Source organism: Eutrema salsugineum, unplaced genomic scaffold (assembly GCF_000478725.1).
Source record: "Eutrema salsugineum unplaced genomic scaffold, Eutsalg1_0 scaffold_3, whole genome shotgun sequence".
Taxonomy (NCBI): Eukaryota; Viridiplantae; Streptophyta; class Magnoliopsida; order Brassicales; family Brassicaceae; genus Eutrema; species Eutrema salsugineum.
The window spans coordinates 17,355,308-17,373,226 of record NW_006256756.1 but is presented as its reverse complement, the minus strand read 5'-3'; the positions used below and the strand labels follow the sequence as shown (position 1 = coordinate 17,373,226).

General features: G+C 40.3%; 1 protein-coding gene across 1 annotated transcript; it reads left to right on the top strand.

Moving 5' to 3' along the window:
* Nucleotides 1-14,865: 14,865 nt before the first annotated feature.
* LOC112085495 lies at nt 14,866-17,531 on the top strand. Its single transcript, XM_024154715.1, has 2 exons — nt 14,866-14,953; nt 16,669-17,531. The coding sequence occupies exons 1-2, from the start codon at nt 14,866-14,868 to the stop codon at nt 17,529-17,531; spliced, it is 951 nt and encodes a 316-aa protein (XP_024010483.1).
* Nucleotides 17,532-17,919: the final 388 nt, after the last annotated feature.

Sequence of the window (17,919 nt, the reverse complement as noted above, 5' to 3'; positions counted from 1 at the left end):
CTTCTCCGGTTTACTCTAGTCGGTGTCAAAGCATTTCCAATTAGCCTCCAGGCGATTTATCTTCATCTAATTCTGGGATTTGCATGGAACTGGAATAGACATGTGTATGATTAACCAAATCTAGCCATCTTAATCAATTTATCACTTAAATCTGACAATTAAATCTCTCTCTCATGCCAGAAATAAGATCATGCATTAACAATTAAATTTGTCTGCTCACATCTTCTCTACCGGTAGCTCTCGACTCTTGTAGAGACTATGTTCTTCTGAAGCTAGGTATGGATGATCTGATATAGCATTCTCGTGGCTCTGATCAATCCTAGGCTTAGAGAATAGGTCGTGAATCTACTATCACGCAATATGAACAACTTAGAGGAGACGAGATCCACAATATGGTTTAGAAACTTAGAAATCCTAATCTAACATGTATGTCTATCGAAAACTCTTAAATAACTTGATTCTCTGGGACAGATCTACATGATGCAAGGAATGATAAAACTCATGAAAGAATGCATAAGATGAAACAGAAAAGTTAATTATATAGAAAGGAGAAAGAAGAATGGAAAAATCCCATTCTCTATTGCCTAACCCTAGAAAAACAGAGTTTGGTGGCTCAAAATCTCATTAAAGGAGCACACACCCATTTATGACTGCTAAGAAATGTATTTAGTCCTAAGGTCTTCCAGGTCTCATTTAGGGTTTCTCTGAAGAGAAATGGCGAAATGGGCTTTGATGTTGGACCTTTGTGGCTTGGATATGGTCCACTGGGGGTGAGAGTCTTCCGGGGCAGGCAAAACACTACTTTGTCGCGGGTGAGAGTCTTCCGGGACTGGTGAATTTGGTCAAATTTTTCTCCATGTATCTTTTGATTGCACCGTTGGATCTTCCTGATGTAAACTACTATGGAAAGCTGGTTGTCTCCAAATTTTAGCTGGAGCAGACGGTGAGAAAGTCTTCATTTGAGGCTGAACTTCTGACATTCTGACTCTAAGCTAAAAATGTGGATTTCTTCCATTTTGCCATCTATTTCTCTAAGTTTCCTGAAAAAGAGCCTTGAAACTACAAATATAGAGAAATCTAATAAAAGTTCCTAAAATTGATTAAAACCTTTGAAAAGGCATTTGAAATCAATGAAAATGAATACAAATATTGTGTTATCAGGTCACCTGAAGAAGTTCTAGACCGAGGCCACACACCGAGGGGTCTTGAAACTGGGTTAAAAATGAAGAATATCCCAGGAACATGTGTGAACTCTAGCTTTGATCCGGTTAAGGTCTTTGAACGTGAAGCAATCTTGTTTGTGATCTGGGTCCATGACAAGAGGCCTCGGTATGTGTCACACAGAGGGGTCAGGTCTAGGTATGGCCTATTTCATTCGGACATAGCACCTCGGCATAGAACAAGTCGTGTGGTGAGGGCAAGGTTTTACATCTTTGGTGTGTGTGATGTGCAGCTCGGTGTAGTCAGGCCAAGGGGTCTAGGTCAAGATGGTCATGTGACATAGGGCCTCGTTGTAGTGAGGGCGAGGGGGTTTCCCGAGGTCAGTTCTAACACTTAGGCAAATCCCAGATCAATCGCCACAGATGCTTTAGCTTGACACTTAGTCGTTTGGGGACTAGGGTGGTGAGCAAGCATGCCTCGGTGTTATATGACTGAGGGGTCAGACAAAAGTTGGGACCAAAAGCTTCACAAATAGACCTTGGTGCACAGAGATACTGAGGGGTTCAAACTGAGGCACAAGAAAAACACTTAGTGCTCAGCAAGCTCTTTGAACCCGGAATGACATGCTTCTCTTCTATTCTATGTAACTTTCCGTTCAGTGATCCAAATGACACAAGACCAAGTCCTCAAGATAGATGACTCAAACAGATAAAACGTTTGTGAAGGACCCAACTGCATATGGGGAGATCAAGGGTTCCCGGATGGCCGATCTTTGAGTGTACTGCACTGGTCTGAATTGGCTTCTAGACGTGTCCTTCTTCCGATTAAAATATCTCCCAGCTCACAGCTCCAAATCTCATGAATCCAATCTTTATGGAAACTAAATTCAATGCTCCCAAACTTATATGCAGACCCCAGAAGCCAGATCGGATGGGAAGGCTTTGCAGTAATGGTGTCTTTGAGGCATATTGGATTGCTCCGGAATGAATGCGAGACAGGATTGTCTTTCGTTGTCTATATCGTTCAGCTCACTGCTCCAAATCCATTGATTCGAACTGTTCTGGAACCTTGACTCAATTATCTTGATTGCTGCTGAAGACCCTGTACGCTGAATCGGATGGGAAGACCTTCCGGTAATGCAATCTTTGAAACGTATTGGCACAAGAGACTTTTGGCTGAGGCTCATGTGCGCAGTACGCGTTTTGGCCGAGAAATCCTACCCGCGGTATGGTTTTTAGCCGAGGAAAATCGACCTGTAGTACAGTGTTTTGCCGAGAGACTACTAAATGCCCTTTTTCACCATTTTTGATCATTCAAACACCATTTCTCCACCTGGTTCACATCTTCCACTCCGATTAACCTCCAAAAGAACCTGTTTGACACTCCTAACCACGCAAAACTCTTTTGGACCTAATGCAAGGTCCTAAGTCCTAAATTAATGCTTAAAGACCCAAAATGTATGAAATGAGACCATGATTTGGAATAAATATGCATACGAAATGAGGCATTTTATGAATATATCAGTCCTGTGTCGGCAAATAATGTTTTTCCAGACAAACTTCTTGACGACGTTTCCATGTATCTCCGAAAAGGCTTTTGCTTTGAACCAATTGGTGAAGTAGTCCGCCATGACAAGGATGAAATGCTTTTGAGTTGTGGATCGGCAAAAGGGGCCTATAATATGCATCGCCCATCACTAAACAGGAAAGGGGTAGTAGATTAATCATAGGACCATGCCGTTGACATTTCTTGCATTTGGCGACAAATTTTTCGCAATCCGAAATCATTATGGGCAAGAATTAGCTCGCTTTTTTATCTTGAGGGCGAGAGACCGACCTCTAGAGTGATTTCTACCCAATCCTTCATGTACTCTCTTTAAAATTTCCTTGATCTCTTTGCGAAATGCGCAGATGAGAAGAATTCATGTCGTGCTCCATCAGAATAAGCCGTCTCTGATCATCATATACAGGGTTGCAGGCATCTTTAGTCCACATGCTTCTCATTTGTCCAGTGGTAGCTCTGCATCACTATGTATGCTATAATTTCTTGCCTCCAATGCGGAGGTACGTCATCGTTGTTTTCGTCCATATGTAATGGATCGTGACAACCTTCGGGGAGAAGTTCGGCTTCGTTTTCCTCTTCTTCAATGAGGTCGACCTCGTCAATCCGACCATCAGAGTCAGACGGTAAATTGTTTCACCCGAACTATGCTTTTGTTGACGTAATGATGGTTCAAGTTTGGTTCAGCCTCATAATCCCTTCGCCGTGTAGCAGTGTTGCAATCCTTTATAGTCTTGATGCTTGGTCCTGGAATACTTTCCATCGGAATCCTTCGCTTGCGATGTGGATCCGAATTCAATGCAAGAGCTGCTAAAGCATCGGCAGGCGCGTTATTTCCTTGAGGGATCTAAGTAAGGCTAAATGTGTTGAACTCTGCTGCGAGTTGCTTCACGAGTTGTAGGGAGGCCTCCGTTCGATCATTTTTGGTGTCATACTCCCCGCTGAAGTGACTAACGACGACTTGAGAGTCACAGCAGGCATGAATGTGTTGTGCACAAATACTCTTAGCAAGTCGGAGACTGGCGATGAGTGCTTCGCATTCAGCTTCGTTATTGGAAACGGAAAACTCTAATCAAAATGATTGTTCCAATAGTTTTCTGGTCGAAGTTTTCAGCCGAATTCCGACTCCAGACCCCTTGTGGGATGTGGATCCATCAACGTGAAGTTCTCACCTTTCTGCTTCGGGTAAATCAGTCTTGACCAGTTAGGGTGAAAGTTCAATAACAATAATTGGCTAACACATGTGATTTCGCGCTAGTCCGTTTCTTGTACTCAATGTTGTACTCACTTAATTCAGTAGCCAATTTGGCAAGACGTCCTGACTAGCTTGGACTGTGCAAGACTGCGTAAAGCAGTTCGTCGGTGAGTGATGAGGACACCAGCACAAAACAACTCCAAGACTTGAAAATTCCTGTCATGTACGAGCCACTAAGGACTTGATCAGGCACAAGGAACATGAGGGAGGGATGCAAGAGGAGCATGAAGATCTCATCAAAACAATGGAACGACTCAACATAGCAAGCCATGAAGATGATGCCGTGAAGATGAAGGCACCAAGCCCATACTCGAGTTTAGAAATGTTGCCGCTTCTAAAGACTCATCTAGGCCCAACATTGCTAGTGATTTCTTAAGTCCAAGAAAAGGACAACCCCACTTCGAGCCACCTCTAACGCAAGGTAAGGATTTAAATTTGAATTCATTAACGAGTTTCCTTTTCTTGTTTTGCAGGTTTTTCTTTTGGTCCTTTTGTTATTTTTCGTTTTTAGATTATAGGGTTTTCGATTTGTTCTTTTACTTTTCACAGAGTCTGTATTGTTTCATGCTTTCCTTTTTTGTTTTGTGTCGACCCTAAAAGGTCACAGCTGACAGAATATTTATAAAGTCCCATATGCAGCTTTGTAGACTCACGTTTTTGCCTATTATCAATAAAGAGTGAACTTTCTTCTTTAATAAAACCCTAGAGCTACAAAGACTTGTGCGGCTGCCCCTTGTCTGTTGTGTTTTTTGATAACAACGTATTTGTACCCATTTTCACCATTCATTTCAAATGCTTTTTCAAAGGTTTTAATCAGTTTAAGGAACTTTTATTATGATTTCTCTATGTTTGTAGTTTCAAGGCTCTTTTCAGGACTTAGGGAAAAAAAGATGGCAAAATGGAAGAAATCCACATTTTTAGTTTAGAGTCAGACCGTCAGAAGTTCAGCCTCAAATGAAGACTTTATCACCGTCTTATCCAGCTCAAATTTGGAGATGTGCACCTATTGCACTGATGAGCTTGTGTTTTTAGTTTTTGTTGTAAGTTCTCAAGTATTGCGAGTGGATCAAGAGAAGATAAGAGCAATTCAAGAATAGCCAACACTGTTGGGCCTCAGGGGTGCTCGTCTTTTGCAAGCCCATTGTTCCGGAGTTTTAAATTTATAAAACCCAAATGTCTAAAAGTGCACAGATGTAGGTTGTAGGACATAGGGTGTCGATCCAGAGGAAAGATGTCAATATGCAAGAAAACACCAAAATGGGAGAGTAAGCAAAGTCATAAACTCATGGGGGTTTGTGTTTTTTTGGTTATGGATCCTAAACTTAACCTAGTCTAATATTTATCGGAAATAAAATGCAATGCAAATGAGTTGCTAAAAGAATATCTCAACGGTGTTCGACTCAAACTATAGACTCTAGACTCATAGTGGGCGATTTATACTTCTCCACTTTACTCTAATCGATGTCAAAGCATTTCCAAATAGCCTCCGAGCGATTTATCTTCATCTATTTATGGGATCTGCATGGGACTGGAATACACATATGATTAACCAACTCTCCCCATCTTTATCAACTAATCTTTTAAATCTGACAATTAACTCTCACTCTCATGCCAAAGATAAGTTCATGCATTAACTATTGAATTTGTTTGCTCACATCTTCTCTACAGGTAGCTCTCGACTCCTGTAGAGACTATGTTCTTCAGAACTAGGTATGGATGATCTGATACAGCACTCTCGTGGCTCTGATCCATCCTAGGCTCAGAGAATAGGTCATGAATATACTCTCATGCAATATGAACAACTTAGAAGAGATGAGATCCAGAATATGGTTTAGAAACTTAGAAATTCTAATCGAACATGTATGCCTATCGAAAACTCTTAAACAACTTGACTCTCTGGGACAGATCTACATAATGCAAAGAATGATAAAAAACATGAAAGAATGCAAAAGATGAAACAGAAAAGTTAATTAAATAGAAAGGAGAAAGAAGAATGGATCCAGGGAAAAATCCCCTTCTCCATCGCCTAACCCTGGAAAAACATACACAACTTTATATAAAGTAGCATCAAGCTATTCAGTGTTGTTTGTGATCTTTGTCATCTCTTCTTTCATCTCTAGCTTGTCTCCGTCAGAGTACCACTTGCTATCTTTGAAATCTCTCTCCAAATCTTCGATCAGGACACTTATACACCCTCGTCTTTCTTTAAGTGCATGACGGAGGGTGATTGTGTTCTTCGCCTCTCCTTCAACGTCTTTAAGCCTCTGCTCTAGAATTGCATCATCCTTGAGCTTTTGTTCATTTAGAGTCTTCATATGATCAGAGAGAAATTCGAGCTTCCTGTTAAAATCAATGCACATGGACTCCAATTTCAAACAGAGGTTAGATTCAGCAATAGCTTGTAAATCAAGAAACTCATTCAGCTTGGTGTCTAATCAATCTAGTTGGAGCCTTGATAACACCTGATTTTGTTTTAGAAATTTTTATTATGATTTCCATGTATTTGTAGTTTCAAGGTTTTTTTCAGGAAACTTAGGGAATATGATGGCAAAATGGAAGAAATCTACATCTTTAGCTCAGAGTCAGACCGTCAGAATTTCAGCCTCAAATGAAGACTTTCTCACCGTCCGATCCAGCACAAATTTGGAGACAATCAAGAGGAGACAACCAGCTTTCCATATCAGTCTACATCACAGAGATCCAACGGCGCAATCAAAAGATACATGGAGAACAAGTTGACCCAGGTCACCAGTCCCGGAAGACTCTCACCCACGGGAAACACATGTTTTACCTGCCCTGGAAGACTCTCACCCCCGGTGGACCTTAGGACGAGCCAGAAGGCCCAACATCAAAGCCCACTTCGCCATTTCTCTTCAGAGAAGCCCTAAATGAGACCTGGAAGACCTTAGGACCTATAAATACATTGTTTAGCAGCCCTAAACGAGTGTGTGCTCCTGTAATGAGATTTTGAGCCACCAAACTCTGTTTTTCTAGGGTTAGGCGATGGAGATGGGGATTCTTCCCCAGATCCATTGTTCTTTCTCCTTTTTATTTTATTAACTTTTCTGTTTCATTCTTTTGCATTCTTCTATGTCTTTTATCATTCATTGGATCATGTAGATTAGTCCCAGAGAATCAAGTTGTTTGAAGATATCGACAAGCATATATATCGATTAGAATTTCTATTGTTCTTAGCCATATTCTGGATCTCATCTCTTCTAAGTTATTCGTAAAGCATGAGAGTATATTCATGACCTATTCTCTGAGCCTAGGATCGATCAGAGCCACGAGAGTGCTGTATCAGATCATCCATAGTCGCTATAGGAGTCGAAAACTACCGATAGAGAAGATGTGAGCAGACGAATTCAATGTTCAATACATGATCTTAAGTTTAGCATGAGAGCGAGAGTTAATTGCTAGATCTAAGAGATTAATTGATTAAGGTGACGACAGTTGGTTAACCATTGATATCACCGTATTTTGACCACTTTTATGGATCGTTTTAAAACACTTTTTCTATGTTTTTAATTGCTTTTATGTACTTTTATTATGTTTTTCTAGTATTTGTAGTTCCAAGACTCTTTTCAGGTAACTTAGGGAAAAGCTTAACAAAATGGATAGAAAACCAGATTTCAGCTCAAAGTCAAACCGTCAGAAGTTCACCCCCGATTGAAGGCCTTCTCACCGTCTGATCCAGCTCAAATTTGGAGACCTTAAAGATGGAAGTATCCGCTTTCCAGAACACTTTACAGTTTGGCAATCCAACGGTTCAATCAAAAGATACGCGAAGAGCAAGATGTCCCGTAAACCAGCCGGCAAGCGTTTCCACCCGCGGCCAACAGGTCATTTCCCGCGGTCAGAAGCACCGCGACCGCGGCCAGCCACCCATTTCCCGAGGTCACAGCCATCCCGACCGCGTCCAACTACCTCCGAGCCTGAATGCCCATTTCTGAAGCCCAAAATGATTCCCTCATTTGGAGAAACCTTAAGTGACGCCCAGAGATGTCTTGAGCACTATAAATACATGTTTTAGGAACCCTAATTCGTATGCCTTCATATGTTCTTAGTATTTTAGAATACTTTTTAAGTTTTAGGTTTTAGGGAGATAGAGATCTGTCTCTTGAACCCTTGTTCTTTCTTTTTCAATTTTCGTTTCTATTCTATCTTTTAATACTATGTTTTTGATTTCGTTCATTATGTCTGAGTAGTTTTATTGTTGGGATTAAGGGATTTTCGATGGGGATTTATATGTTCGATGAGGATTCCATGAGCTTTTGAGCCGAATCTTAGAACTTTTCCTTCTGAATTCGTTTTTACTGCATGAGAGTAGCGTCATGAACTACAATCTAATCCACATGCTTGGTGACACGAAAGTGTTCATCCGGTGTCAGATCTAGTTTGGGAGAGCAAAACAAACATAGGAGTGGAAACCTACCTATGGCCGATATGTGAATGCTGACGAGTCTTAAACATAATGCATCTCTTCTTTTCCAGGGCCAGAGTGGAAACCTACTGGTCAGGGTTGAGAGAGATAGTTGTCTATGATCACGACAGTGGCGTATTCATACGTTCGTGACTCCAGTTCGAAAAGTTTAAGCTAAGATCTTATCAAATTTACTCTTTAGAAATGTTTTGAATCGTTCGTACCCCTGAGAAAACTTCCCTGAACCCCAACGCTTTCTTCCTTATAGATTCACACCGTTTTTATTTCATGCTTTAGTTCAATATTCTCATTCCTTTTTAATCGATTTTCATTAAAGCAATTAGATTAGTCGTTTTTCTCGTTTTTACTTGTTTTCGTTAAGTTTAGTTATTAGGTCATTTAATTCCCGTATTTTCTCCTTAAGATTCGTTTTTACATTTTAAACACATTACCAAAACCCTCACAAAACTTTCCTGGTTCTAGACTTCCTTACTTTATATTTCTTTCAAAGGCTTTTGCAGAAAAGATCCTCCTTCCCTGTGGATTCGATCCCTAAGTACTACAATCGATCAGCTGTGCACTTGCGGCTATTGATTTCATTTAGGGTAAAACTTGACAACCCTCTCGACACAACACCACTCACCATCAATCATACATGTGTCTATTCTAGTTTAATGCAGATTCCCAGAAACAGTTGAAGATAAATCGCCTGGAAGCTAATTGGAAATGCCACCATACATCGATTAGAGTAAACCGGAGAAGTCTAAATCGCCACCTATGAGTTTAAGAGTCTTTAGTTTGAGTCGATATGCTTTAGATGCTCTTTTAACAATTCATCCTGCATTGCATCTCTTGTGAATATTAGATTAGGTTTAGTTTGTGACATCCTCCCTGTAGATCGATACCCTAAGTCCTACAACGTACATCTGTGCACTTGCAGACACTAGGGTTTTATAAATTTAAAACTTAAGGAGGACCAATGGGCTTGTTAAAAAACAACCCTAGGCCCGCAAGCCCATCATGTTTTTGGCGCCGTTGCCGGGGAGGCATGAAGTCGCTGGAGGTCTAAACCTGGAAGGTTGAAGCCGCAGACGACTATATATATGTCGAGTTTCTGCCAAAGCAACATAGGAAGTAAACCAAATTCATAAACACCCTAACTTTTTCTTTTTCTGTTTATTCTTTCTTCTGTTTGCCCTAGTTTCAGAAACCTTTAAAGCATGGATCATTCAAGGAGAAACCCTAACCCCGAGCGAAGGTCCTGCGACCTGTGTGAAGTTCCCTGCGCATGTGAATCACCCTCCATGCGTGATTTTGATCATCATCTTCGGAACCCTAATCTGAACCACCACCATGGAGCCTCGCGACCTCCACACCACCGAGATGAGCCCTATTCGCCACACCTGGTGAACCGTCGACCATCTCATCCTCTTCCTCATTAGATTCTGCACCCACACGCTGAGGCTGATCGATTTAGGATCCAACTGAATCGATTAGGAGCTATGCTGAATCAATACCTTGATTTCAAGTTGTTACGGAAGCTACCCTGTACAAGAGGATTGATGACCTCACTCACCATGTGAAATCGCTAGAAGATCTGCACTCTCAAGACATTGCTGCCCTAAAAAGGAGGAAATATGCTTTTGAGGAAGAGCAGCCAAGACAGAAGTATGATATCCTTCATGGATCCATCGATGCCAAGGCTGCTAAGCTAGAGATCAAGGAGTCCAATGAAATCGCTTCATGGTACAGAGGAAAGACAGATGGTGAACTTCAAGAGATTGAATTTCGTCTGAGCAAGCTTGAGCACAAGAGCATGGAAACCAGTTCTGACATCAAGCATCTCTCTAGGTGCCAAAGAGACACCAACCTTGTTGTGAGGAAGATCTTTGAGAATCATGAGAAGGATTTTCTTGTTCATGGTCAACAAAAAGAAGAAAGACCAACCAATTCTGATGCAGGAGATCCCACAATGGACACCCAGAATAATCCTGAAGACATCCTGGAAGATCAAGAAGGAGAAGCAGCTAAGCAGCCTTCAGAGTTCCTTACCGCGGCCGCGAGGACTTCACCCGCGGCCGAGCCCATCCTCACCGTGGTCGCGAGAGTTTCACCTGCGGCCAGACCCTTCTGAGCCGTGGATGCGACGTCTCCACCTGCGGGAAACCACCATCTCACTCCAAGTCTGCATCACCGAGACCCTGACGAACCTGAGGAGAATGACTCTTACATCCCATGCATGAAGATCAAAGAAGAAGAACCAGATGTCATAGATGTGGAGGATGAATCACCTGAGAAGATTGAAATGCCATACATAGATTCAATCATTAAGTTTGATTCTGCAAAGTTCTATTGTGATTCTTATACTGCATTTGAGGCACTAGATCATCCACAGGAAAGACCAGTTCGAATTCTGCAAAAAGTTCAAGACAAATGTCAATTTCTTATCTCTTGTGACATTAGAGGTGAAAGATTCTTCAATATTCTTTGTGATTCTGGAGCTTGCATTAACATGATGTCCAAAGCAACTGCTTTGTGACTTGGTATTAAGCACATCTCAAGTACCAGGGCAAAGATCAGCTTAGCAGATGATTCAAGTGCAACACCAAGAGGGATAGCCCGAGACATTCCTCTAAGGATTGGAGATTGCATTACACCTGTCGATTTATACATAGTGAAGACCAAAGATGACTCTTATCCAGTCATTCTTGGATGGCCTTTCTTAGCAACTGCTGGAGCCATCATGGATTGGCCCAACAGACGAGTTTCTTTTGCCAATATCGACAAGGACATCTTCTATGAAGCTACACCACTTAAGAGCAAAAGAGGACAGCAAATAGTCCAAGCATTTGAACCAGAAGAACTCTGGAGTGATGATGAACCTGCAAGACAGAACAAGAGGATCTCGAAAAGGACTTGTCTTAGAACAAGATCCTATTTGAACTAAGTCTTTTTCTTTGCAAAAGTCTAGCTAAGGACTATAAACCAAAGCGCTTGATGGGAGGCAATCCATTTTAGGTACTTATTTGTTTTTGTTTAAGCTTTCTTTTTCTATTAAAAGTTTTGTTTTTCTTATTTTAGACAGGCCTTAGTATGCTATAAAAAAAATAGGAAAGAGAGAAGAAAAGGAGCTGACCGCGGCCAAAGGAGGTTCGGCCGCGGCCAGCAGGTGTTTTACTGCGGCCGCGATGTTCTCAATCGCGGCCAGCGCGTGTCCTACCGCGGCCGGGATGTTTTAATTCGCGGCCAGCACATCCGGCCACCTGGGCCACTTCAACTCCACATTGGCCACTTCCAATTCATCTTTGGCCACTTTCACCACTACCACCACCTTGTTCAAATCAGTTTTGGATCCCTTGCATCCAAGTTTGATCAAGCATCACCACCATAACCACCTCACAATCCATCACCACCACCAGGTAAGTTTTATTTTCCTTAAACTTTTTAAATATTTCACATACTCTATTTCTCATCCTTACCTGATTTATTTCACACTAGGGGCAGTGTGATTTAAGTCTGGGGAAGGATTTAATCCCTTTCTAACCATCTTTTCTTGGATGAGCCATTGCATTCTGCATTTTCTTTAAAATGTTTCAATTTTTTCGATTTTCTTAAACCTTTTCAAAGTCTTTGGAGTTTCAAAAAGTGTTTTCAAATATCAAAAACATTTTGAGGGAATGATGACAAAATCAAATGATGATAGCCAACCTGTTTGCTTCTACACCAATCACTCATAAAAGCTCTTTCATGGTTTAGTACTAGACTAGGTGGTAGCTAGAGTACTTACACTACTAAATCCCACCAGAGGACTTCTATTCACGAAGATCTTTTCTGCCAGGATATACTAGCTCATTTTACTTGGACTTAATCTTGACATCTAATTTTCTCATCATTGGTTTTAAGAAGGCATCATGATATACATCCAGGACATCTTTTCCTTATTGATACCACTCTTTGTTGTCCTAGATGGCCAGTTCATCTTTAGCTGGTAGCATACCCTTAACCGAAACCTTTATGTTCAAACCTCATGCATTCTCTCTTAAGTTTATATCGACAGATATGTGCAAAAATGCCGGAGAGGGAGGAACAACATTGTTTTCAGTCACTCACGAGAAAGACTGAAAGAGACCAGAAGGGAGTGTGCCAGAAATCTTATGATGCCTCAGAAAAACTCATTTTTTTAGGGTAATTTTCGTGCTCCCTAAGACTCCAAGTCAAAAGGCAGTTTCTCCTTTCTAAAAAAAAAAACGAAAAAAGAGAAAAAGAAAGAAAGAAAAGGAAACTAAAAGCCTAAAGAGGCTTAGAAGCCGAAATCACTTGAGCCAAGGCAATAGGTATTTACTTAAGGAGTTATGGATTCACAACCTGGACAAAAATCCAAGTCTGGGGGAACTATAAGGAGAACCTGAAGAAAGGAGATCAGAAATCTTGAAGCAAGAAAAGTGTGACTGAAACTGTGGGGGCATTTATCAGTTCCATCCTCTCTTGCTGTTTTGCATAATATCCTGTCTCTCCAGAAAAAGATAACCCTAAACACATCAGCCTTACCATTAAAAAGCATTTTTGATACCTAACCTTGAATGCCTTGTTTAATATCCTTTTGATGCGAACCACTGAAACCTTTAACGAATGTTAAGAGCTAGTTGACTGGAAGTTAGTTCTAAGTGTGTGGATTTTCGCATAACGGATTAACGAACTAGTTATGTTTGTATTTTGGTGACAATTTTCTAGCCTTGATCTGATTGATGCATTGTCCATAATTAAGGTCTAGAAGTATGGTTGCTGATATTTTTGAGTTCCCTCTCATTTTTGTTGAATGATATTTTTCCAGATTAGATATTGTTTTGTTTGAGGACTAACAAAGTCTTAAGTCTGGGGGAGTTGATAACACCTGATTTTGACCACTTTTCATCATTGATTTCAAATGCTTTTTCAAAGGTTTTATTTTGTTTTACGAACTTTTATTATGATTTCCATGTATCTGTAGTTTCAAAGCTCTTTTCAGGAAACTAAAGGAATATGATGGCAAAATGGAAGAAATCTACATTTTTAGCTCAGAGTCAGACCACCAGAAGTTCAGCCTCAAATAAAGACTTTCTCATCGTTGATCCAGCTCAAATTTAGAGATAATCAAGAGGAGACAACCAGCTTTCCATAGCACTTTACATCACAAAAATCCAACGGTGCAATCAAAGGATACATGGAGAACAAGTTGACCCAGTTCACCAGTCCCGGAAGACTCTCACCCGCAGGAAACACATGTTTTACCTGCCCTGGAAGACTATCACCCCCGGTGGACATTAGGACGAGCCACAAGGCCCAACATCAAAGCCCACTTCGCCATTTCTTTTCAGAGAAGCCCTAAATGAGACCTGGAAGACCTTAGGACCTATAAATACATTGTTTAGCAGCCTTAAACGGGTGTGTGCTTCTGTAAAGAGATTTTGAGCCACCAAACTCTGTTTTTCTAGGGTTAGGCCATGGAGATGGGGATTCTTCCCCAGATCCATTGTTCTTTCTCCTTTTTATCTTATTAACTTTTCTGTTTCATTCTTTTGCATTCTTCTATGTCTTTTATCATTCATTGCATCATGTAGATTAGTCCTCGAGATTCAAGTTGTTTGAAGATATCGACAAGCATATATATCGATTAGGATTTCTGTTGTTCTTAGCCATATTCTAGATCTCATCTCTTCTAAGTTATTCGTAAAGCATGAGAGTAGATTCATGACCTATTCTCTGAGCCTAGGATCGGTCAGAGCCACGAGAGTGCTGTATCAGATCGTCTATACCTTGCTTCAGAAGAACATAGTCGCTATAGGAGTCGAAAGCTACCTATAGAGAAGATGTGAGCAGACGAATTCAATGTTCAATGCATGATCTTAAGTTTAGCATGAGAGCGAGAGTTAATTGCTAGATCTAAGAGATTAGTCTATTAAGGTGACGACAGTTGTTTAATCATACATGTGTCTATTCTAGTTCAATGCAGATTCCCAGAAACAGATGAATATAAATCGCCCAGAAGCTAATTGGAAATGCCACCATAAATCAATTAGAGTAAACCGAAGAAGTCTAAATTGCCACCTATGAGTTTAAGAGTCTTTAGTTTGAGTCGATATGCTTTAGATGTTCTTTTAACAATTCATCCTGCATTGCATCTCTTGTGAATATTAGATTAGGTTTAGTTTAGGATCTTAACCAAAAACCCCAAATCTTTTATTGGTTTATGAGTTTGATTACTTCCCAGTTTGTTGTTTCTTGAAGATTAGACATCCACCTTGTGGATCGACACTCTAAGTCCTACAACGTACATCTGTGCACTTGTAGACACTAGGGTTTTATAAATTTAAAACTTAAGGAGGACCAACGGGCTTGTCAAAAAACAACCCTAGACCCGCAAGCCCATCAAGCCTAAATCGATCATTCTCGTTGTTGTGGTGCAGAATCTGATGAGGTAAGGGATGAGATGTTCGACGGTTCACCAGGTGTGGCGAATAGGGCACATCTCGGTGGTGCGGAGCTCGCGAATCTCCTTGGTGGTGGTTCGGATGAGGGTTCCGATCCAGGCTTCATTTGAGGGTGAACTTCTGACATTTTAACTCTGAGCTAAAAATGTGGATTTCTTCCATTTTGCCATTTTTTCCATAAGTTTCCTGAAAAGAGGGTTAAAACTACAAATATAGAGAAATCATAATAAAAGTTCCTAAAACTAATTAAAAACTTTGAAAAAACATTTGAAATCAATGGTGAAAATGGGTACAAATATGGTGTTATCAACTCCCCCAGACTTAGAGTTTGTTGGTCCTAAGAAAAACAAGATCAAATCTGGAAATATATCATCAACTGATATCATAGAAAACTCAAAAATATCAGCAACCATACTTCTAGACCTTAATTATGGACATTGCGTCAATCAGATCAAGTCTTCAAAATTTTCACCAAAATATAAACATCACTAATCCGTTAATCCGTCATGCGAAAATCCACGCACTTAGAACAAACTTCCAGTCAACTAGCTCTTAACATTCATTAAAGATTTCAGTGATTTTCATCAAAACAATTTTAAACAAGGCATTGAAGGCTAGGTTTCAAAAGGCTTTTTAGTGGTGAGGCTTGATGTGTTTAGAGTTACTTTTTTCTGGAGAGACAGGATATTATGCTAAACAGCAAGAGAGGATGGATCTGTTGATGTCCACAGTTTCCAGTCACATTCTTCTTGCTTTAAGTTTTCTGATCTCTTTTCTTCAGGTTCTCCTTATAACTCCCCAAGACTTGGATTTTTTCCAGGTTGTGAATCCATAACTCCTAAGTGAATACTTATTGCCTTGGCTCAAATGATTTTGGCTTCTAAGACTTTTTAGGCTTTTGGTTTCCTTTCTTTTTTTCGTTTTCTTATTTTTTATTTTTTTTGGGAAAGGGGAAACCGCCATTTCACTTAAAGTCTTAGCGAGCACAAAAATTACCTTTAAGAATGAGCTTTTTAAGGCATCATGATGTTTGTTGAGATTGCATGTTACACTTCCTTCCCGGTTTCATTCAGTCCTTCTCTTAAGTAACTGAAAACTATATTGTTCCTCCCTCTCCGTCGTTTTTGCACATATATGTCGACATAAACTTAAGAGAGAATGCATAAGGTTTGAACATTAAGGTTTGGATTAAGGGTAGGGAACCAGCTAAAGATAAACTGGCCATCTAGGACAACAAAGAGTGGTAACAATAATGTAAAGATGTCCTAAATGTATATCATGATGCCTTCTTAAAACCACTGATGAGAAAATTAGATGTCAAGAATAGGTTCAAGTAAAATGAGCTAGTATATCCTGTCAAAAAAAATCTCCATGAATAGAAGTCCTCTGGTGGGATTTTGTAGTGTAGGTATTCTAGCTACCGCCTAGTCTAGTACTAAACCTTGAAAGAGCTTTTTATGAACTGATGGTGTAGAAGCAGGCAGGTTGGTTATCATCATCGATTTTGTCATTATTCCCTAAAAATGTATTTGACATTCAAAAACACTCTTTGAAACTCAAAACACTTTTGAAAAGTTTTACGAAAAAAAAAAAAATTTAAAGAAAATACAGAATGCAAGGACTCATGCAAGAAAAGGTGGTTAGTAAGGGATGGAATCCTACCCCAGACTTAAATCACATTACCTGGTGTGAAATAAATCAGGTAAGGATGAGAAATAGAGTATGTGAAAATTTTAAAAGATGAAGGAAAAGAAAACTTACCTGGTGTTGGTGATGGATTGTGAGGTGGTTTTGAGTGCAAGGGGATTTTGATGATCTTGATTTGACAAATGAGGATGAAGAGATATGGGTTGGGAAAAAGTTCAGGAACAAGGAACACTTTAAAGTTACGTTGGCCATCTATGCGCTGAAGAAGGTAGTGACGTTCGAATTCAATAGGCATGCGAAGAAGTACACAATCGCAAAATGTCCATCAAAGATATGTGATTGGAGAATGTTGGGGCATCAAGTTGGCGAGTCTGTGTTGTATGAGGTTAGGAAGGCGTGCTTGAATCATACATGCCACCCGGACACAAGACGAAATTTTTCAAAGCATGCCACTTCTAAAGTCATGGCGGCTCTGCTGAAGTCTAAGTGCCAGAACGCAATAGTTGCGAGTGAGCTACTTCCAATTTTTCTGTCCAAATATAATATTACAGCCTCTTACTGGAAATGCTGGAAAGCTAAGGAGCTGGCTGTATACTCTGCGCACGGAAGAGAGGAGACTTCTTTCAAATTATTACCGATTTACCTCCATGTGCTCAAGTATGCCAACCCCGGCACCATAACGCATTTGTCAACTGATAGAGATGAAAAAGGTATAACAACGTTTAAGCCCGTATGTATGGCATTGTCTGCCTGTATTTCTGGATGGAAACATTTGAAACCGGTAGTTGTTGTTGATGGAACGCACCTGTTTGGTAAGTATAAGGGTTGTCTATTAACGGCCAGTGGACAAGATTCTAATTACCAGGTTTTTCCAATTGCGTTCGCCGTTGTCGATGCAGAGTCTGACCAGACATGGAGGTGGTTCTTTGAGAAGTTGGTAGACATTATTCCACATACCTGTGAGCTTACTATTATCTCGGATAGGCAAGGTGGAATTGCCAAAGCTAAAAAGGAGTGATATCCACAGGCACACCACGGTGCATGTCTGGTCTATATCGAGAGAAATGTTCACGCTAAACACAAAGGTTCCGGTCAGAAGAGTTTGGTCGGAAAGGCAGGAGAAGCATTCACAGTTTTTAACTTCAAGAGACTATATGCAAGGCTGAAGGATGTTGATTATAGATGTTGGAAGTATGATATATTCATAAATTGTATCATTTAGTGTACATATTTAAGTCCAAATCATGTCTCATTTGCATATATTTTAGGTCTTTAGGAATTGTTTTAGGACTTAGGAGATTGCATTAGGTCCGAAAGAGTTTTGCATGGTTTGGAGTGTTAAACAGGTGCTTTTGGAGCCTATTTGGAGTGGAGAACATGATTCAGATGAAGAAATGGAGTTGAAA

Excerpts from the sequence above, each read along its gene's own strand:
- LOC112085495 (XM_024154715.1), top strand. The coding sequence starts at position 14,866 with ATGTTCGACGGTTCACCAGGTGTGGCGAATAGGGCACATCTCGGTGGT. Across the intron at positions 14,954-16,668 it reads TGGTGGTGGTTCGGATGAGG|GGGATTTTGATGATCTTGAT; the intron begins GTTCCGATCCAG and ends TTTGAGTGCAAG.